The 22,912-nt window shown below is 42.7% G+C and overlaps 1 protein-coding gene across 4 annotated transcripts in view; it reads right to left on the reverse strand.

The window, feature by feature from the left end:
• Positions 1 to 406: 406 nt before the first annotated feature.
• The window catches only part of ANKRD29 (ankyrin repeat domain 29), a 52,748-nt gene continuing 30,242 nt past the window's right edge, over positions 407 to 22,912 (reverse strand). For 3 of the 4 annotated variants that reach the window (XM_042910895.1, XM_042910896.1, XM_042910897.1), the window contains 5 exons: positions 21,292 to 21,390; positions 11,308 to 11,406; positions 9,604 to 9,699; positions 7,264 to 7,362; positions 407 to 1,669 (listed from right to left, as the gene is read on the reverse strand). In XM_042910895.1, coding sequence (XP_042766829.1) covers positions 1,586 to 1,669; positions 7,264 to 7,362; positions 9,604 to 9,699; positions 11,308 to 11,406; positions 21,292 to 21,390 — 477 coding nt within the window. In that variant the 3' untranslated portion in view covers positions 407 to 1,585. The remainder of the gene's footprint in view (positions 1,670 to 7,263; positions 7,363 to 9,603; positions 9,700 to 11,307; positions 11,407 to 21,291; positions 21,391 to 22,912) is intronic. The other variant, XM_042910898.1, reaches the window with a different exon arrangement.

A 22,912-nucleotide genomic window follows, 5' to 3' on the forward strand; every position in this document is an offset into this window, starting at 1 on the left:
TTTAGCAATACAGACAGATCTTTGTAAATTTTTATCCCGAAATTAGATTGTTGACTTGTTGCATAGCTAGTCAGGCTATAGGCATCCCTGGGGACTCTGTGGGTGACTCATTACAGCCTTTGTTTGTGATATTGATTAAAATAAGCTGATTTCTGTTGATTGGTTATTTTATCAATCATAACAAACCTTAAGAGAGTATCTTCTAATTTTAAAAATTATATTTGATCACTTACTGGCTTAAGGATAATGCTTTCAGGACCACCGCAAGTTGGTTAAAAAAAACGGTAGGGATTACATTTTCTTCCACGTTAACATGTCTTTAAAATCCAGAACATTGCCTGGAAATCAGAGCAGAAAATGAAAAGAAAACTAAAGATGTATTTAAATACCAGAAATACCATCAGTGTTTATTATGGTAAAGACGGTTTATTATGGAAAGACGGTTTAATTTTAGCGTGTGCAATTAGGCACTGACTGAGGCATTTAGACACCATTGATTATAAAGTGCACTGTACATAAATTTTGATTCCCCTCCAAGGAATAAGTCAATAAAACTCAGGTCTCTTTCTTGGAATCAATCAGCTCAAGAACATGCATAGATGAACACCTATTAAATACTAATAACAGTCTTTTATTACTTATACTCCTATAATATAATAGCAACGTATTGTACTTGCATATATCACATTTCATCCAAGGACCTCAAAGTCATTGTGTCAAGCAATGTGGTGCTGGGAGCTCAGGACTGCACAGCATAGGAAGTCTACTTAGTTATGGCATGGGAAGCAGATTCCCAACGAGGGAACCAAAATAAAAGTTCAAAGAGACAAGCCTCAATTTCCCATGGCTTGTAATTTTCTGCGTTTCCCAAATTGCCACTTGCTTCCCACCGTACCTCAATATTGATTCTTGGTAAAAATGATTTTTTACGTGTTTGGAATAAGACGAGGATCAACTCACAAATCAACAATTTGTCTTTTTTATAGTTCAACAGTCCACCTTTGAAAATCACATGGTGGAATGTCAGAAGTGGCTTTCTAATGTGAATTTACACTTCATTGATTCAGAATAAACGTGGCTACTACCTTTGGGGAGAAGAAAACATTTTACGCTGGCATGACATACATGTATGTGTAAAACATGAGGGAGCTGTATCTTTTTGCACACTGACATTTAATGAAAAAGTAAAAGTGCTTTGATTCACTGAAGATCAGACTTTCAGTATTTTAAAGGCTTTTGTCATCTTGCTTAAACCTTGTCAAGGGTTTAAGTCTTAGAGTTTAACTGAGAGACCCAACTTAGTGTAGTGTAAAACGAGTTTCTGTGGAATCCACGAATCTGCCAGGCCCCACAGCAGTGGGGGCGCAGGCCAGTGTGAGAAGCCCACATAAGTGAGGGCAAGGGGTCCCTGAGCCTTTCTGTTCTTGACTCAGGGCACAGAGCCCAGCTCTCCTTGGTCAGGGACCCAGGGCGGGCATTTTGAGCATTTCCTTTCTTAATGGAATTTCCAACACTATTTGAAAAGCGACTTCTTTTCGGACAATGTGATTAGGGTTTCTATCTTTCAGTCAAATATGGAACTAAGTTAGCTCTTCCTGTGTCCTTCTTTACTTCGGAGGAGACGCAGGATACGTTCATTTTTGGTTAGTTCTGCCGGAAGTTCATTGGCCTAAAGAAGATAAGATAGGTATTAGTGAATTCCCACAGTTGGGATGGTTTTAGGGACTCCAAAGAGGGACTCCTGACCCAAACTTGCTCCTCTGCTGGTGAGCAACCTCACTGGACTCACTCTTGTTTTAAGGCATTAAAGGTCTCCTTTAAGCGTCTAAATATCGCCTGTTATTTTCTTATCTCATCGTTAGAGTTCTTTTTCTCTCTGAGCCATATCCCTTAACACATTGTAATCTCCTGGCGGCCAGGGTCCACGTATTATTAATCACTGTATCCTCACTTCTGGCACAATGCCTGGTGCATCTAGTATGTGCTCAGTAAATACTGGAAATGTTAAATTTGATACTTTACACTTAATTCATGTATTATGTGGAGCAGCCTGTCTGCTAGGGACCTGAGACTCAGGACAGGTTATCTTTTGATGAGAAAACAGAGTTAGAAACATTCAGAGAGTAAGAGATGCCTGGTCAAGAGCAGCTTCAGTGTGTCCTTTCTTCTCCTCATGCTGCTGAGACACATCGTCTAGGCATTTATTTCACGACTGAGTCCTTACCAACTGCAGCTGATGTTATGGGCCAGCGGTTCTCAAACTTTTTGGGCTTAAGACCTTTTTACGCTCCTAAAAATTATTGAGGACCCCAATGAGCTTTTGTTTTTAACTTATTAGAAATGAAAATAAGAACATTTAGAAATATATTAACTCATTAAAAATCATAAATCCATTATAGGCTAACATAAATAACATTAATGAAAAACAACCAAATTTTCAAAAACAAAAAAGTTAGAAGAGTAGCATTATTTAATAGATTTGCATATTTCTTTAAAAAATTTTTTTAAATGTTCATTTATTTATTTTCTAATTTAATTTTTTAATGTTTATTTATTTGTGAAGGAGAGACAGAGCATGAGTGGAGGAGGGGCAGAGGGCAAGGGAGACACAGAATCCAAAGCAGGATCCAGGCTCTGAGCTGTCAGCACAGAGCCTGACATGGGGCTCGAACCCACGAGCTGTAGGATCATGACCTGAGCCAAAGTCAGACACTTAACTGACTGACCACCCAGTCGCCCCATAAAATGTTTATTTATTTTTGAGAGAGAGAGAGAGAGAGAGAGAGAGAGAGAGAGAGAGCACAAGCAGGGGAGGGGCAGAGAGAGAAGGAGACACAGAATTTGAAGCAGACTCCAGGCTCTGAGCTGTCAGCACAGAGCCTGACGTGGGGCTCGAACTCATGAGCCATGTGATCATGACCTGAGCTACAGTCTGACGCTTAACTGACTGAGCCACCCAGGCACCCCTAGATCTGCAACTTTCCTGAATGTGTAGCTTAATTGAAGACATTTGGATTTTCATATCTGTTTCTGCATCTAATGTACTGTGATACATTGTTTTGGTTAAAGCCCCTATGAAGAAAATTCAGCTTCACACAGATAGGCATTTGGAAAAGGGAGAAACATTTTAAGAGCCTTTTCAGATCATTGTAGATATTCTTCTTTGATGCCACATCAATACTAAACAGGTGGTAGTTTCTTAAAGGTAATTTCAGCGTGGAATCTGAAACCATGTCAATGAACTTTTTACCTTAAAAATCCATAGATCTATCTATCTACAGGTAGGATGTTTCCCCATGCATGATTTGATACATCACACACTTTATCTGGAAAATATCCGTTCAATGAGTTATGCCGCTCTTCCAAATGTTGACATATTGCATCATACAATCTCAAAAGATCACATTCATTAATATCGGCACCGATTCATCAGGAGAGCCTGTAGGTGGATTGGGAAGCTGTCAGGCTCACACAGTGGACACAAGCTGTTCTTTGAAATAAAAATGGTGTTCCAAGAAAAAGCAACTGGCCCACTTGGTAATTCAGACAAACGCACGCAAGCTTTTCCTTGAGACAACCGTTGCACGTCAGGGTACAGAAGTGCTGTATGCGTACTTCCATTTTGTTATGTAGAATGTTAAAAAGGTGTATAACGAGGGTCAAGATTTAATATAATTCAAATTGCTTACTGCTTCATCAAAGACATTCTTAAAACTGGGATTTTCGTCAAATAATTTACAAAATCTGTGAAATAACTTACAAAGTTTTGTAAAATCATTTGCCAGTATAGTTTATACTCCTGCTTTGATGTGTAAGGTGCCAATTAACCTAATGCCAACATTACAGCAGATGTCAGCACAGTGGAAAAGGCAAATAACCTCTCTGCTGTATTGAGAATATTGTTTTGATTTCTTAGATCTCTTGAAAGAGCCTTGCAGACCCTCCGGGGTCCATGGACCATACTTTGAGAACCGTTGTTATAGACGAATCCCAAGGATATTCCTGGGATTTCAGGGGAGGCGGTTAAAGGGCAGAAAAGCACCCAGAATGGAGTAGAGGGCTTGGATGCACATGTTATTTGCCTCACACATTTTTTCCTCCCACAGCCATATCTGGAACCCCATCTACTTTATCTGGGACCCTAATCCTATGTGAAACTCCTGAAGTCCCTACCTTCTAGGTTGGGTCCTGCTCTTTGACCCCCAACTGCTAGCTGGGACCTCACTTATAGGGAATTATGCGTGGAGTTCTTGGGAGTTCTGTTTGCCACAAATGGTCTGCCGAATAGTATGTCCTGTTGCTGCACCCCAGCCCACCACAAAAGACCCTTGATGCTGATGCTGGACTGAATTGGGCAGGAAATTACTATGCTATGTTACTATAGACCAGAGATCCCTCCAGAAGCTCAAATTCTACTGTTAGTTCCTGCAGAAACAGACATTGTACAGGCCTAACAGCCAGGCCTGCACAGAAATGTTCCTGGTAGACAGACATAAGCTCCATCCGGTCTCAGAGTATACTCAGGAGTTACTGAGCTGTGTTGCATGGGTTATTGGTCCTTGGTGAGCAGGTTGGCAGGCAGCCAGAGGATCCTCTATGGTCAGGAAGAAGAGAAGATCTAAGAGGCTGTACTTCTATCTATAAGCTTGCTGAGTTATAGCTCCTGTGTGTGACCGTCTCCATGAATGTCCATAAACTTTACTATTAAAAAAGGCTCTATATCCTCAAAGTGTGTTGTCAAATTCTGGTCAATTGCATTGCTGTCCCATATGTCATCTATATAGTTCTAAAAACCTGGTCTCATTCTCTCCAGGTTGGTTCCTACTGAATTCTCAGGTTGCTGAGATTGTGTGGACCATTATGATGCCTAGTGCTCCAGGCTATCCCCCAAAGGCCACCTTATTCATTATGGAGCAGGACTGTAGGCCCATATTCATGATACCATAGCATCAAAACACTCTATTTCCCTACTGCTCCAGGGAGAGGATGTGTTCTGAGTCCTCAATTGGGAGTACTGGGAACATGGGGCCCCTGCACCCATGGGGACAGCTACAGTGTGGGGAGTGGCTGTTGGGGCCATTGGTTACCTTCCCCTGAGGCATCTGCTTTGCAGTCCCAGAACGGAAGTCCTGTATTCCCTGGAGCAGAAGATTGCTTCTGTATTAGCTTAGAAGTCATTTCCTCTGGGAAGCCTTCAATAGCATTCATTACTTTCCCGCTAATAGTTCTTGTCACTGTAGTACAACTTCTTATTTAGTTGTCTTTATTCTCCAGTAAACTCTGAGATCTTTGAAGGCAGAGACTATGGGAATTTCATTCACCATTGTCTCCCCAGTACACAGCAGAGTGCATGGTATCTAGTAGGTACTCAGTATTTGTTGAATGAATGAAGTTGAAGAATATCCCCTCAAAAGTCCCGGGTGGCTGCCAGATTCCTAACACCCTTGCTTCTAGAGTTAACTTTAAGAGGTTGGCTTCTTTGGGGTGGCTGGCGGATGGGTGGGGCGGGGTCATGATGCGGTTCCTTGGTAACTACTCCCAGCTCTCTAAGAGCTTCCGTTGTATGAAACTCCAACATGAACAGTCTGTATGTTTCTCTCTGTATATTCAAGTAGCTCTAGGGACAATCCAAAGTCCAGCATTTTGATCACTCGAATTTCCCCATAACCATTATTGCTGAAATTCCGGGAGACAAACAAGGAATTGCATTTTTCAGTTTCCATATAAAGGTACTAACATTTTCCCCTTGCCTTCAATGCTGGATGGCTTAGTAAGAAAGATCGATCTCTTTAGGAAGTCTGTGTCCAGGGTCTAAAGATAAGAGCTCAAGTATGATTTCAGCTGGCTTATCACACAGCCAGGCCAGCTAATGGAAAACAAATCTGCATCTCAGGAAGGAGATAAGCAGAAGTGTTGTCTTCAAGCACTCCAATGGTAAGAACAAGGAAATAATAACTCCACATGGTAAGTAAAATGGAAACAAAAAAAAAGAGAGACTCTTGACATGTTGTTTAATTGCACTTCTTAATGGGTTCTTTTCAAAATGTCATAAAAAGGTTCTACGTATTTGCCTTAATTATTAAAGAAATTAACAGAGAAATAGATGCTTATAAAAAACTCAAATAGTACGTAAGTATAAAGTGAAAATTGCTTTTCATACCTTCCTCTATCAATAAGCACCATGCCCACTTCTGCCTTTGAAAGTCTGTATTTTATTTTTTTTTAAGTTTATTTATTTGTTTTGAGAGAGAGTGAGTATGTGCGCAGGGGGAGGGACAGAGAGAGAGGGACAGAGAATCCCAAGCAGGGATTCTTCTTGCTGACGTCAGCACAGAGCCCGACTCGGGGCTTGATTTCATGAACACTGAGATCATGACCTGAGCTGAAATTAAGAGCTGGACGCTTAACCTACTGAGCTACCCAGGCGCCCCTAAAAGTTCATACTTTAGTGTTTTCTCAAGACTTTCCCCAGGCTGCTCTCCTCCCCTAGGCTCTACATTTGATGGCTATTGCAGATGTTGAGTGGGAAAAAATGCAATGATAATCATTTTCTCTATGGGTCTTGGGCATCTTCCCACCTCCACATTTGACCTAATTGTAAACTAAGGATTTGGGGCTATAGAAAACACGGGGTGGTTTTCTAACAGCGGCACAAAGTCCCATTAACAGTATAAGAGCGAATTTTCCTCTTTCTCCTCTATTCTCCAAGCAAAGCACAAGCAGTTCTCAAGATATGAACGTCCAACTTATTCAGAATAGCACTAAACTACTGGAACTTCGATGTGTTTAGGACACCTCTTTGAGATAGAACCCCATAACTCTACTCCCCACAGCTACTGCCCTCACCCTGTCCTGGGAGGCTGCACCATTATTGGCTCATCACCATTGACAATATAGGGTTTTTAGCATAATTTTCTGGGTCCAAATGCACTGCTCATTCATATCTGCTGATAGCCTTGCACGCCCTTACTGTGCCGAGATATGACGAGAGGGACTGGGGCCAGCCTGAGTGAGGAGACTAGAGGTGGAGCCCTTCTCTTCCTTTCCCTTATGTTCCCTTTCAAAGGCACATCAGCATCTAAAACAGTGTCCTCAGGTACAGCAGACGGTCAGTATAAATACTGCCAATGTTTTTTCCCAAGTGAAACGAGAAATCTGGCCCAGGGTGCACATGGGTGATTATCTTGGCTTAGGTAGAAACTGCCTTATCTCTTTGTAGAGGTGCCCAAAGGAGTTTTAAGGTAGGTAAGATAAGGTGAGTACCTTGTTTCTCAGGGCTGGGTCTGCTCCGGCTTCCAGGAGCAGTGCAACTGTTTTAATATTCCCACTGAGCACTGCTGCGTGGAGGGCCGATGTCCCATTCTAAGAGAGAACAACAGTGTGTGTCAGGAGTGAGCTTACAGCCATCAGCACTGAGCTTGGCTTTCATCATAAACCAGCCTGAGTGATGAGACTAATGTCGGAGCTTTACTCTTCCTTACATTCCCTTTCAAAGGCACGTCGGCGCCTAATACAGTGTCCTCAGGTACACAGCAGACAGTCAGTATAAACACTGCCAACGTTTTCTTCCAAGTGAAACAAGAATCTGGCCCAGGGTGCATGTGACCTCATGATCAGTCTGTCAGTTTTAAAGACATTAGAATTTGCTGCAGGAAAAACAATGCTATGTCAAACCTTCTTCTTCTTTTTTTTTTTCCCCCTTCAAGGACAGTATATACAGTTTCTGTGTATGTTCCGTCTAGACTGGAGAAATGGCTGGCAAGCCAACAGGCCGACTTGTCAGCCCGGCTACATGCACCCCACTCACTCAGCGGGTAGGAGTACCGCTGCGGAGTTATAGGGGAGCCTATGTGGGGCAAGGAAACCCCCGAGCCCTGAGTTGGAGCATTTTTGAGCACAGAAGGGCCTACTGGATAGGTGGCTGACATTTTATGAAATTTACTGCAAATAGAAGACAGCATCTATGTGCTGTATGGAGCCAGATTCTGGGGGGAGAGAGAAAGAGAATGTAACAAATCTAATGTAGGAATGATGGATAGTCACATGACATCTGTTCCAGAAGGTGCATATGTCTACAAATAGCATCTAAATGCAAGTTTAGTTTCCACAATAGCTACTTACTATAATAATAATGAACCATTTCCGTGTTTCATGAAAGAATAAAATATCATACCCATAGGAAAATTCCAGCAAAGTAGCACTTTCCTTTCCAAAGCAGCATGTCTGTTTTTATAACACGTAGGACAACTTACTTGTCTGGTAACATTAGACCCATCCGAATCTTAACCAACCTGTCAACTTCATCTGTTTGCAACATGGTTAGGAATAAAATACCAAGCCAAAAAAGAGCTCTTTGAAACAAGACTAGATATTGCAAAGTCCATTTCTGAAGCTCATTTCTTTTATTCACAGAGAGTTCACTTTCATAGACTATTTATTCATACTTTATAAACAATTTTAATGAGTGCAGCTTTCTGGTTTCCAAGTTCATGGAAGATTAGAAGTTGCTCTTTGGGACGTGGGAGGGGCCAGCATTCTGATAACAGGAGACCAGTATCAGCTGGTAGCAAGAATAGAGAGTAAATATGTAGACATCAGATACAGAGTCCAAAAGGCATTTAGGGTCATTCAAGGGCAGGTAGACTTTTTATACATCCATAAACACTGAGGGCACATTCCCCAAAAGTGCTAGGCCACTGTCCCAAGTTTAGAACAGATTTTCTGTCCTCCATTTAAGAGAACAGAAGTGTATACTGGGGGCTCGCAAACTACAACCCGTGGGCCGATTCTAGCCTGCCGCTTGTTTTTCTGTGTTCTGGCAAGCTGAAATTGAAAAGATTTAAAAGAAGAATACTACGTGAAAGTACGAAATCCCAGAAATACAATGTCCATAAATAAAGTGTTAGTGGGAGGCAGCCATCCTTTGTCCCCATGACTTTCATGCTACAACAGTAGACTTGAACAGTTCCAAGAGACTGTATGGCCCATGAAGCCTATAGTATTTTACTACCTGGCCCTTTATTGGAAAAGATTGCCAACCCTTGGTATATATTCTAATTTAGAAATATCTTAGTCTCAAATGATTAAAATTTAAAAAAGAGTTTTAGGGCTCTACTTCCCGGCAGACCCAGCTCTCCAGAATGGCACATTCTTTGAGGTGTCCAGATATCTGTGACTTATTTTATTTCATCTAAGGTAACAATGTGGTTCTTCATTCCAGATAACGAAGGGAAGGAACAGGAGCACCTGTCCCCCATATTTTGTGGGACACAAATCATGTGTTTCATGACTTGTGGAAGATTTTAGTCCAATGAAAGATATGTATCAATATAGTTTACTTTCCAAGTTAGCGATTTCATTGCTACTAATTTTTTTTTTTCCTGTAAAACTAAGTACTATAGACTCTGGTTCACTCTTCTTACCACCTTTTCATTTCAACCAGTGCCCACGAATCTCCAAAATAAAGAAACTGTTGGAAAGTTCTTCCAAGACTGCAACTAACCATGTGAATTATACTCAGATGCTGCTACAGTCCTCAGCTATGGGCTTCTTAATTTCTAGCCTCTCTTTTACAGATTGGTAAAATTTCTCGTTAAGTCTTACCTTCAGAATGCCAAGGGTGGGTGAGAATTTTAGCAACTCCTTTATAACATCGTTATACCCTTTGTTGGCTGCTTTTAGCAATGCTGTGGTACCATCCTTAACAAAGCAGAAAATAAAAGTTGGTTATTAAGATATGTGTGTGTGTTGGCTAAGAACTACATGTTAGTTGAGAACCGGGAATATGCTCATCAGAACAGACGAAAGGTGTAAACTAAAGTACGAGCAGGCCAAGTCTCTTAATCTAAGAGCATTTTAGAGCATATTAAGCAGTTAGCTCTGCATGAAAGAATGCTAAACAAAGTATGTGGCTTATTATCTTAGAACCCTGCCATTTGGGAATTCATACCCTTCCCGTCCCTTAGAACACTGGGTAAAGGGCAAGGGAACATCGAGAATATATTTTAGGACACAGATGGACCAAAGATCCATAGACTGCAGCTTATGACTTAGCAGAAATTACTGCTACACTATTTGTAATGATTGAAATAATTGTTGAACTATATTTACTGTTTTAAATTTTATATGTGCTTTTCTTTTTGCCTTCTCTTACGTACAACCTTGCTCTAGTGTGCCCTAGGGGTCTGGGGGGGTTGGGGTGAGTGGGTGTGGAGTAGGAAGGGGACAGATTGAAATATGTTAAAAAGAAATGCAAAAACAAGTTCAAAAATTTATATTCAGCTTCTGTCATCACTTTTTGACACCTGGAAAGAGATTTCCCCAATTCCTTTTTCTCCTTCTTTTACATATCAGTTGCTGTATTTGGAGGATTCAGCTCCCAGAATTCTCCTATAATAAAGGAAATACCCCAGCCTGCTCTAAGGGTTTAGCTGGAACCAGGAAAAAAGAAAATGAGATTAGAAGATTTTTCTTCTCTGGCTTCAGAGATGTGGGGCCCAGAGAAAGAGTGGGAGGGAGAAAGAGAGGAAGACAAAGAGTGGTCAGGAATGTGTCTTTTCCCTTTTCTGGACTCAGACTTGGGAGAGGGGAGTGGGTCACATTAGCAAGGGTAATACTAAGGAAAAAAAGGCCAGACACTGAAAAACCAAACCAAACCAACCAAAGCCAAAAAGCGAATAGCACAGTGTGGTCAGGTAGCAGGGGCTCCCCAAGCTGCCCTCAGTTCCTATGGGCAACAGGGCCTGCTGTGGGCCCAACTAGGCAGACTTAGGTATAACTTTAGCATTGGCTAGGTGGAGGCCAACGGGGGGTGTGGTGCAGGGGTCCGCAGCTGGGGAAGCTGGGTGAGGTGGAGACCCAGGAGCACCGCCAGCCACTGCGCCTGCGTCCCCGGCTACACTGTGGTCCAGGGCCAGCAGGGGGCGCAGCGACAGGCGCACGCGCAGCCGCTAGGGACACCCACTGCCAAAGACAGCCCGAGGCCCTGGCTCCTGCCTGCCGCACGCTCCCGGGACTCAGCTTAGGTGGAGGAGGAGCTCCGAAGATTAAACATGTTTCCTTTAGAGAGACTGGGCAGCACTCGCTAAATTTCAGCTGATTCAGACATTTCCTTTGTTTTCCTGCTAAAGAGCCGGTGGAGGTTGGGAGAAAAATCCAGCTGAGTTACAGACAAAATGAAGGCGCGATTTCTCCGCACGTCCAGGCTGAGTTGAATTTTGGAGCTTCGGTGCATACACTCCCCCCCCCCCCCGCCCCCCCCGAAACCCCCCTCCTCCACCCTGTGCCGCAGCTGTGACTCTGACTCACGTTGCGGGCGGCGTCCCGGTCGGCTCCGCGCAGCAGCATCACCCTCACCACCTCGCTATGGCCCATCTGCGATGCGATCCACAGCGGCGCCGTCCCGTCCTGCCGGCGAGGGGACACGCTTGCTCCCACCGGGCCACGTAGCAGCCACAGAACAGCAAGGCAGCACCCGCAAACGCCCCCCCCCCCCCCCCCCCCCGACGACGAACAAGGAGGGAGATTTTAACCCTTTTACGCAGGGGCTTTTGGCGGTGCCTGGACGATCGCGTGATTGCCAATATGCAAGCTTTGGTTTATAATCCAGCCATTTGATGGCAGGATCTCTTAGCACATAGTGTGGTGCAGGACCGCACGGAACACGGGGCGGGAAGGGGTGGAGTTGCTTAGCAAGGCAGAATCAAATTTGACAAACCTACGTGGGAGAAGTCTTTATTTTCCCCAGACTTCGTCTGTTTGCTTTACTGGTGGCTTCGCATGGCACACCCTGCCTACTGGGAGCCCTCGTTCCCACATACGAGAGGGCAGTTTTCTTTGAGGCGATGCATGAGGGTCAGAGAACTAAAGACAGTTCTGCCATTCTTCTGGTGTCTAGAATCCACCCCCACCCCAGCCACGTCATTTTTCGGTACTTTAGTTTTATGCGGGATGTGCTATTGTTTCTTCTGGGAAGGCACGTACACAAGCGACGTATAGCAGGACATTTTTGGTAATATTTCCTGTGTATTGTTACCCCAAAGACCCTGTTTATGTGAGCACTGGGCCATAAAGCTGAGATAGGTTGCTCCACAGAAGAAAAGGTGAAATATCCAAGGGACTGAGAAGGATTTGATAGGAGAGTGGTTCCTGCCAGACAGAAAGGAAAACAGAAAACCCTTCCAAGTGCTGGAAGGAAGCTCTGGACAAGGAGTAGGGGAGGGGGAGGTCAGGCATGAGCATCCATGTTTTCCTCCTGGGTTGAATCTAGGGGTGGGTAGAAACACCCAGATAAATTACGGTGAATTCCAGCTGGGAAAGGATTTTCTCCTGTTCTTGGGGATGAAACACAGAACTGAAGGTCTCTTAGAGAAGTTCTGCTCTTGGCTGGTGCCTGAGAGATAGAAATGGGTGAGGGAATCTGGGCCAATGGACCTGAGACAGGCCCCCAGTGCCCCTGGTCCACGGCCACCAGGCATCTGAGCACCCAGGACCCCCTGCCTGCCTGTGTGAAATCAGAAGTGCTAGGTAAACCGTGGCCTGGAGTCAGCCTGGGGTTGGAAAGCTGAGGCCACAGAAGGTCATGATTTCACAATGACAGGCCAAGAAGGTACCAGTGCAGGATACTCAGACAGGAGAGGCTGGACTAACCAGCACAAGGACCAGACATGAATGTCCCCACCCCACTCCACCCCACCCTCATGCCAGGGTGATAGTCTGACCTCTGAGAACTTAGGCCACTTTGGAGGGCAGGGCAGGAAGAGGGAGGAGGAACCAGAGCTGACTAAACTTAGGGTCTGAGGTAATTAAAGTAATATGGCCCCAAGGAACTGTTTTGGTTGGATAAGACTGAATTACTCATCAGTGGGAATGAGGGCTGAAGAGCAAGATGATTCAGTCAGAGACGTAAAGTTTCGTTTCCTGCTGTAGTATGTAATTTCAACTCCAGTCTGCTATCCACAGCGGGCGCAGGATGATTGGCCACTGCTGTCCCAGCAAAGTGATGGAGGACAAGGACATGTGAGCAGAGTGGTGGGTGGTGGCACATTGGGAGCCTAGAAGGATCGGGGGCTGCTGAGGGTGGTAGGATGACACAGGCACCCCTCTGTCTTGGGGAAGAAGTGCTGAAACAAAGCGTGGATGTTTCATCCATTCTCGGTGGATGAACACTGAGAGCGACTTCATACTTTTACTGGGGCCCCTTAGAAATATTCTTGAATCTGAATATTATTTATTATTAGCAATAGAAATAATACCTTAATTTGTACTTCTGTTTACAAACAGGTGTACATCCATTATTTAACTTGATTCTCCCAATTCAGGATCATTCATTCATTCACTCAACCAACCAACCATTATTAAGTATCTCTGGCAGAATGCTAAATAGGACATGACCTCTGTTCTCAAACTCAGTCTAGTGGAGGAGAGACATGGAAATTTCAGGATGATTACAGTGCTATAATAAATATGGAAAAAAATGCCCACGATGAACCAGGAGAGGGGCTTTCTTATTGTGTGTCAGCTTCACAGTTGGGGTGATATCCGAGCTGGGCCTTGAAGGAGGACTAGGATTTTGCCAATTGGGGGTTGAAGGGAGGGAATTCCGTGTAGAAGGAGAAGCATGTACAGGTGCAGTGGCTTGGACAGCTGTGGTTGCTTCAGGCAGGGTGGGAAATCCAGCTGACTGCAGCCCAAGGGATAGGTGCTAGAACAGGGGTGAGGGTGAGGGTGGGCAGGAGAGGGAGGCTGGGTGCCCGAAGCTCTTGTCCCTCCTTGTCTGCTCTGGGTTCATTTGTTCTTTCTCCCTGTCTCCACCAGAGGGCAGGCAAGGCAAGGCAGCCAGCTGCATAGAGGTCAGCAGGCATGTTCAATGTGCTTTCCAAGGGCTTGGCTGTTAGTAACACTAACGTGGGAAAGTGCTGACAGGTGATGTATTGGAAACAACTATTAATATCATCAATTCATAACAGTAATGCTAACACTTAACTTCTATCACTTTAATTGCAATGGTCACGGTAGGTGGAAAAAGAAGTCACTACTTTATGGTTAGGAGACCTTAGGCAAATCACCCGGAGCCTTGGTTCTCTCCTGCAAAAAATGTTAGCTTCCAGAGATATTCATATACAGGAAAACATGCAGAAAGACGCTGAGCACAGGACTGGCTTATGTGTGCTTAGAAGTGGTCACTGAATCTGCACATGAAATAAGCAGTTTAATTTGTGCTTTTGTTTACAAAACACTACATGCTTGATTGATTCTCCCAGTTTTCCTGTGAGATAATGATAGAACAGGTAGGAATGATTGGTAAAATGGGATTTGGGGTTAAACCCAGCAAGTTGAATATAAATTACAGCATTATTGTCAAATCAAAGTATTTCCCAGTTGATTATCTAGTTGGTGGAGAGGAGAAGTTTTCCCTTCTGGACACCTCAATTCTTATTTTCTCTTATTTTTTTCTTCTCTTATAATGGTCACATCTTCATTATAAAGATGACTTCACGATGAAAATGATAAACATTAAGCCTGTTTAGCTCCTTTTTGTTGAGTTTTGAGAGAATGGAGTAAGAAAAAGCACTAAAAAATTTGTTTGTGAATATTTTCTGACAAAAATATATAGTTTTAAAATATGTTAAAACAAATCACAGCGAAATAAACCACAGGAAGTTAGGACCTCTATGGGACCTTTTTTAAGAAAAGGAAATAGGACACTTAGCTTGAAGAAGATGAGATAATGGGGTTATGACAGTTGTCATTTACTATCTGTGTGCAAACTGAGCAGAAAAGGATTTATTTCTTATTTCTTATGCTTCTTATAAAATATATTTTTATTTATTACTTGCCTATTTTGCATATCAAGTGGCACAAAGAGGGATGATGGGTAAAGACTATTCAAGACTTTGGCTCGGTGTAGACAGAGGTGGTAGTGAGGGCTGGTTAAAGACTAAATAAGCTGATGAGTTAGTAATGAGTCCCCCACACTTGGAGGGGTCCACCAATGACTGATTACCACTCAGCAGGATTGCTAGAGAAAAGATTCATGTGCTTGACAGGGGATTACACAGGTGACTTGTGCCGTTCCTTCTGACTTGGTTATCCCCTTGTTCCATCCGAGATAATATTTCCAAGTATTATCTAATGCATTTTGATAGACAGATCACAGTATGAGAATGAGCATACGACGTGATTTGTATTGGAAACTAAACGTCATATCATTTTAGTTAGGATCTTAGAGATTACTTAGAAAACGAATTACAACCTTCCATAGGAACGTGTATATTTAGTGGCACTAGCTCTTTGCTTCTGCTGCTTCTAGTCCTCACACTTAGGCGCTTTCCATCTACAGGCTCAAGCCAGACAAAGTCTTAGGGACCAATTCTATTCTAAGTTGGAAGCCCAAGAGACATAAGGAATCTGGTTAGTAGCAGAGTGGCTTCAATACCAAGATGGCTTTGCTACCAGCCCTACCCTGACCCAGAACCTATTTCTCATTACTGGATCCCTGCTTGGTGTCCACAGCCCAGCAAATAGTTCTGTAAAGGATGTTAACTGATGCCTCCATTGCTCAGCCTGACCCTATTCTCCCAACCCACAGGCGATCAGACCAAGGATGGGCAGGCCAGCCAGTCCACTCTGGCCTGGTGTGCAGAGCCTAGTGGCAGCAATGACATGGCTATTCCAAGAATTTGGAAGTCTGACCCTATAAACTTAGGGACTATATACAAGTTGAGTAAGTAGAAGATGCTAGAAAAAAAGGAGTAGGGAGAGGAAAAGAGGCAAGAGGGGACTTTGAGATGACAGAGACTACCTGGCTCATGAGAGAAAGAGTGCAACCATGATTCCTGATGGGTTTTCTCTTCCAGTGAGGCCTGGATGAAATAGGAATGATAATAACAGAAGTACCATAATTATCCTGGTTTTACAGATTAAAAAAACAACAATCCAGGACTACATCAAAATTAAAAGCTTTGTAGCAAAGGAAACAATCAACAAAACTAAAAGACGTCTTACCGAATGGGAGAAGATATTTGCAAGTGACATATCTGATAAAGGGTTAGTATCTAAAATATATAAAGAATTTATACAACTCAGCACCAAAAAGCAAATAATCCAATTAAAAACTGGGCAGAAGACATGAACAGACATTTCTCCAAAGAAGATCTAAGGATGGTCAACAGACAAATGAAAAGATGCTCAACGTCACTTACCATCAGGCAAATGCACATCAAAACCACAATGAGATACCACCTCACACCTGTCAGAATGGTTAAACTCGACAACACATGAAACAACAGGTGTTGGTGAGGATGTGAAGAAAAAGGAATCTTCATGTATGGTTAGTGGGAATGCAAACTGGTGCAGCCAATGTGGAAAACAGTATGGAGGTTCCTCAAAAAATTAAAAACAGAATTACTATATGATTCACTAATTCCACTACTGAGTATTTACCCAAAGGACTAATTACCAAAGGATTACTTACCAAAAACACTAATTCTAAAAGATACATGCACCTCTATGTTTATAGCAGCATTACTTACAATAGGCAAGATATGGAAGTAATTCAAGTGTCCGTCAATAGATGAATGGATAAATAAGATATAGTACACACACACACACACACTGGAATGTTACTTAACCATAAAAAATTGAAATCTTAACTATTTGCAACGACGTGGATGGAGCTAGAGGGTATAATGCTAAGTGCAATAAGTCAGTCAGAGAAGGACAAATACCATATGATTTCACTCATATATGGAATTTAAGAAACAAAACAAACGAGCAAAGGCAAAGAGAGACAAACAAAAGACCAGACTCTTAACTATAGAAAACAAACAGGTGGTTACCAGAGGGGGGTGGAAGGAGGGATGGGGGAGATAGGTGAAGTGGATTAAAAGTACCCTTATTGTGATGAGCACTAAGCAATATACAGAAGTGTTGACTCACTATATTGTATACCTGAAACTAATATAACACTGTTATCTATTAAAATAATAATAAAAGAAACTCAAAAGAACCCCTGAAATTCAGGGAGTGTGGCCTGCTTAAGGTCATGCAGTTAATAAGCAAAATAGACTGTGTTTCATTTCCTTAAGATAGCCATATCCCCATAACTCACAAGCGACTCGCCCCCCAGAGACCTGGATCTGGCTCCCTACCTGGCTCTTACAGTCTGTCTAGGACTGGTGTCCTGACTATGAGCCTGGGCCCTACATCTGAGTCTAGTTCTAGTTCGCAGCCACTGATCACTATGTCTTCTCCCTTCCGGGCCTCACTGGAGCTCTGCTCAATCCACAGGCTCTCTTCTGGAGTCAACATACCTTTTTGGAGGGCCTACCATGTGCAGAGGGCATGCAAGCAGGAGTGCCTCCCTGTTGCTATCTGCTTCCACAGGACACTGCAACGATCTATCGGTCCTCTTTTCTCCCATTGCCCAACACTGGGCTCGTCCCTCCAGGTTTGCAATCTGGGAGGACCGTCACTATCCGGGGGCCCAGCATCTCTGCATACAAATGCAGACCAAGGCTAGAGGGCACTTTATGAGATGGCCTTTTGGCAGGCTTCAAGGAGTTACTGATCAGCACTTTGAGAAGACTAGTGACAAGTGAGTGATGACAGGCTAAACTCAGCCCTGTGTAAACACTCAGACCTTTGCCACTCCATGAAAGTATTGTTTCATAAGGTGGATGAGTTGCGTTGGGAAAAGTATATATGTCAAAGAATTTTGCTGATAGAAAAACAGGCTAAATAGCCATCTTAAGCTGGTGATTAAAAAGGCTTGACTTGTATCAACTTTACTTGGTGAGGTCATGTAGAAAGAACTGAAGATAGGTTTTTAGCTTGACTATACAGTACGATGATCTCTGTGACTCTTGACCTCTTTATCTAGGAAAAACTAAGAGGAAAAGTTTTTCAAGTTTTGCATCAAGAACTTAGTCTTTCCAGTCTGCTTATGATTTTGTGATTATGATTCCTTGTCACAAAAGTCCTAGAAAGGTTTTCAGTTAGTTCATCTGTGATAGAGTTACAAGGAAAAGCCATTCCTACTGCTTACTGTTCAGATTCCCTGCAGCTCAGATCAAATGTCAACTGAATAATTTCATTGCAGCTTTGTTAATATCCTGTCACAATGTACCATAAATGTCAGGACCCTCATAGAGTGGCAGTGAAAAAAATCATAAATTGGATTTATCTAAAAATACTAAGAAATGAAATCTGGCAAACATCTTTGTCTTTATTTTATAAATTCAAGAATCTTCTGGGTGTGCCTGGGTGGCTCGGCTGGTTAAGCGTCCGAGTCTTGATCTCGGCTCAAGTCATGATCTCACGGTTTGTGAGTTGGAGCCCCATGTGGGGCTCTGCACTGACAGCTCGGAGCCTGTTTGGGATTCTGTCTCTCTGCCCCTCCCCCACTCACTCCCCCTCTGTCTAACTCTCAAAATAAATAAACTTAGAAACATTTTTTTTTTCTAACAATGACTTAATGTGTCAGTTGCGATTTCAGAATAAAACACCGATTTCCAAATGCCCTGCCAATATAGTATTCTACCATGCATGGGCCATTTTAATGGAAACTTTTAATTAGAATTTTTTTTTAACTTCCTCATAACTTGTGACAAAGTCAGTGGGGACTACTATCACTTTTGCCATATTTATGACACTGCTTGTTTTCTAGGAAGGGAATTAAAAATGCAGAGTTTACATTTTCAAAGAAGACAGAATGTGGACTAGTCTGACCTGGCTAGACAGCCTTTCATTATCAGCTCACAGCAGGTAATAAAAAAGATTATGACTTGAGGATACAGTGGTGTGAGTGTACCCTATAAAAAGGAAAAATTCCGTTGCTTTTTCCCCCCCAAACTTATTTTATAAACATCCTTTTCCTGAATAACAATATTTTCAGGGTTGGATTCATAATTCCAAACAATTGCATTGGATGCAGTCTTTAAAAGGTCATGTCACTTGACTTTGACCTGAGGGTGGGGTCCTCCCACTGCTGGATCAGCCATCCACTTTGAGCAGGTCATCCTCAGTGTGGGGAGTGAAAACAGCCATGGGTGTTGTGGACACCATGGCACTGTTAGCTCACTCTTTAATTTCTTGCCTTCAGTGTCATCATATGACTGAATTTAGCTTTGAGTGGACATAATGCATGTAATATTTGAAATATAATATCTTATATCAACTTGGTTTTTTATGAACAGGGCGTTAGGCATATGGTTAATACTATTTATTTTACAAATAGATTTGTCAAAGTGCCAGAAATTATTTCAGAAAGATGTACAGATAGAGAGGCCTGAGAATCTTGACAATCTTTCATTTCTAATTTCCTGGTACTATGCTCAATAATGGCCTCCAAATCAAACTTATGCAATCTAAAAATTACCAGTTCCTTTTGTTAACCTTGGCAAAATGAAGCCTCTGATTCAGAGTCAAATCAACACTTTCAAAATAAGAAGGACCAGCAAGAAAATACTAAACTCCAATTCCCAAAAGTCACCTCTGGCAGGTATGGAAGTGCAACTTTTTTTAAAAGCTTCCTTTCCCAAGAGTATTCCTGGGGTCCTCTAAACCTAAGAATATCTTTAAAATTCTAAAAATGTAATCTCACATTCATAGTATCTTGCGTATGCTGAGTGCTTAAGAAATACTGATTGAATATTGAATAAAACAGCTACCAAAAAGGGGGAGCTTGAAGATTGTCTGGATCATCCTGCCCAGCCTCCTAATTTTCCGGTGGAGGCAGATAAGTCCACAGAGATTGATTCACTTGTTCAAAACCACACAGCTAGGTATTGGCAGAGCTGGATCTAGAACTCAGGATTCTCGACCTGAAATCCACTTTGCCCAAAGGCCCTTTCACTTCTTGGCTTCCCATGTACTTGCACTTAAAAAAAATTTTTTTTAATGTTTATTTATTTTTGAGAGAGACAGAGCATGAGCAGAGGAGGAAAGAGAGAGGGGGAGACACAGAATCCAAAGCAGGCTCCAGGCTCTGAGCTGTCAGCACACAGCCCGACACAGGGCTCAAACCCATGAATCAAGAGATCATGACCTGAGCTGAGGTCAGGCACTTAACTGACTGAGCCACCCAGGCACCCCTGTGCTTGCACTTTTAAAGACTGAAGAAGCCTGGGGCCAAGAGCTCAGATCAACCTTCCCTGAGTGAACAAATGGGCATTCTCGCATCATGTTACATTACAGTGGGAATCTCCCTGGGGGCCATTTACTGGTAAGAAATCAGCTTGACAATGAGAAAGAATGAAATACGGCCTTTTGTAGCAACATGGATGGAACTGGAGAGTGTTATGCTAAGTGAAATAAGTCATACAGAGAAAAGACAGATACCATATGTCTTCACTCTTATGTGGATCCTGAGAAACTTAACAGAAGACCATGGGGGAGGGGAAGGAAAAAAAAAAAGGTTAGAGAGGGAGGGAGGGAGCCAAAACATCAGAGACTCTTAAAAACTGAGAACAAACTGAGGGTTGATGAGGAGTGGGAGGGAGGGGAAAGTGGGTGATGGGCATTGAGGAGGGCACCTGTTGGGATGAGCACTGGGTGTTGTATGGAAATTTGACAATAAATTTCATATTAAAAAAAAAAAGAAAACTATCTTTAAAGTAGTGTTACTTTAACCTTAAATGTTTTGTTAAAAATAAATTAGTGCAGAAATCATTCCTATATAAGAGAAGCTAATTAGAATGCCTTAGATTTGAATGGTTCTTTATCTTTTATAAAGTATGACCTGTATTACCTTGTGGTTCTTTTCCTTTAAGTATCCACCGATTGATTTGCCAGACATTAGCTTGCTCTTGGTAAATTAAGTCTCTATTAGTGTTGTGAGAGATGAAGGCATGGAACCCATTAATGCTTCTCAGTGGGCTAATGGGCTCCTCTTTGGTTTGGTGGAAGCAGAAGCAGGGGTAAGAGATAAGGGGGACTGGGCAGGGGCAAGGCTACCTGATTCACCTCTATTTACCTACGTCCCAGGCTAGCCCACCCCACTCTCATTACCTCAGTGCAGCCACAATTTATTTGAACATGAGGTGGCCAAGTATGCACTTGACCTCAGATACCAAACACCCATGTTTCAAAAATAGTAAATGGTAAAGTCAGCCTGATTTCACAGGCTTTCAGGTGAGCCCAAAGCAAAGAACAGGAGAAACCCCAATCAAAGACTGACTTCGTCACAGAGGCAAAAGGGTTTAAAGATGCCCAGAGCTGACTGGTTATCTTAGGCGCTGCCCCAGGACAACAGGCCCTGCCTGCCCACCGTTCTGCGCACGCAGACATTACCTGCCTTGGCTGGTTGACTTTTGCTCCTGAAGACAACAGTAATCGAATAACATCCAAGTAACCACCCTGGGCAGCTAGGAAGAGTGCAGTGGCTCCATCCTGAGACATGTCAAAATGGAAGTGTTAAAATCACCTTTCACGTTTATTTTAAAATATAATCAATTAAAAATACATCCGTTTAATACAACTTTCCATTTCTGTCCCCCACTTTGTTTTCATATTCATGGTTAGTGTTTTATTCTTTGAAGAATAGTTCTAAAATATCACAGTAAGTCAGGTTGAAAGGTAAAGTTTCAAACAGTCTTATAAGGATAACTTAAAATATACATAGTGATCGTTCACTCTACAAAACCTTGATCACGGAGCTTACGATCTACCCACTTGCTGGTACCATCCAGCTTATCCAAATAGCCAGTCATCATTTTTCTCTTGTCTGCACAGACTTCTCATTAGCTGCCTTCTGTTTTTGTTGTGTGACCTCAGGGTTTATCCCCTTTTTAATTAGTTTAAAAAATACCTACGTTTAATATAATTTTCCATTTCAATTCTTTTGTCAAGTAAGAGCTAAGTGTTAGTTTAAAAACAAACAAAAAAGAAAGTCTATTAATAAACAACAACAAAGTCCCTCAAACCTATTTGGTATATTTTTATGCATCAGAAGTGTCCTTTTTTTTTTTTAATGTTTATTTATTTTTGAGAGAGAGAGAAACAGAGTGTGAGCAGGGGAAGGGCAGAGAGAGAGGGAGACACAGAATCTGAAGCAGGCTCCAGGCTCCAAGCTGTCAGCACAGAGCCCGATGCATGGCTCGAACCCACAAACTGTGAGATCATGACCTGAGCTGAAGTCGGACACTCAACTGATTGAGCCACCCAGGCGCCCCAAAGGGTCCTTTTAATTAGATCTTTCCTACCCCTTTCTCTTTCTTGTCCCCTTATCCATATCCACCCCCTCACCCAACATGCAGTTTCTCTAAGCTTTGAAACAAAAGATACTTTCAGGAAAACTGCCCTCATAAGAATTATCCATGAACTTGCTCCCTGACAGCCCAATAGACACCAACAACACCTGCAAACAACTAAGCAATCCTGCACAAAAGCCCAAAGCAAGTGCTTGCTCCCAATTTTCTTTAGTGGTTTTGTTTGTTTTAATTTTTTTAAGTTTATTTACTTTTGAGAGAGGCAGAGTGCGAGCGGGGGAGGGGCAGAGAGAGAGGGGGACACAGAATCCAAAGCAGGCTCCAGGTTCTGAGCTGTCAGCACAGAGCCAGACGTGGGACCTGAATTCATGAGCTGTGAGATCATGACCTGAGCTGAAGTCAGACACTTAACCAACTGAGCCACCCAAGGTGCCCTATTTGTTTGCGTTTTAACTGAGCGTCTATGTCCTCTGCGCATTTCTTCTTTCTTAAAGACATTCATTGGTGATGTCAGCAAACACAGAAGTCAGTGCAGAGCATCCATCCTCCCCAGAATCTCACTTCACATGGCGTTCACAGAACGTGGTGAGCTTCATTATTTTTAGACTGCAGTGGAAAACCTGAGCACATCCTAGTGGAAAACACCTAGCTAACCCAGTTAATTACCACTCCTCCCATCAGGAATGTTAACCACAAGTTAAGAT

The sequence above is a fragment of the Panthera leo genome, chromosome D3, assembly GCF_018350215.1.
Source record: "Panthera leo isolate Ple1 chromosome D3, P.leo_Ple1_pat1.1, whole genome shotgun sequence".
Taxonomy (NCBI): domain Eukaryota; kingdom Metazoa; phylum Chordata; class Mammalia; order Carnivora; family Felidae; genus Panthera; species Panthera leo.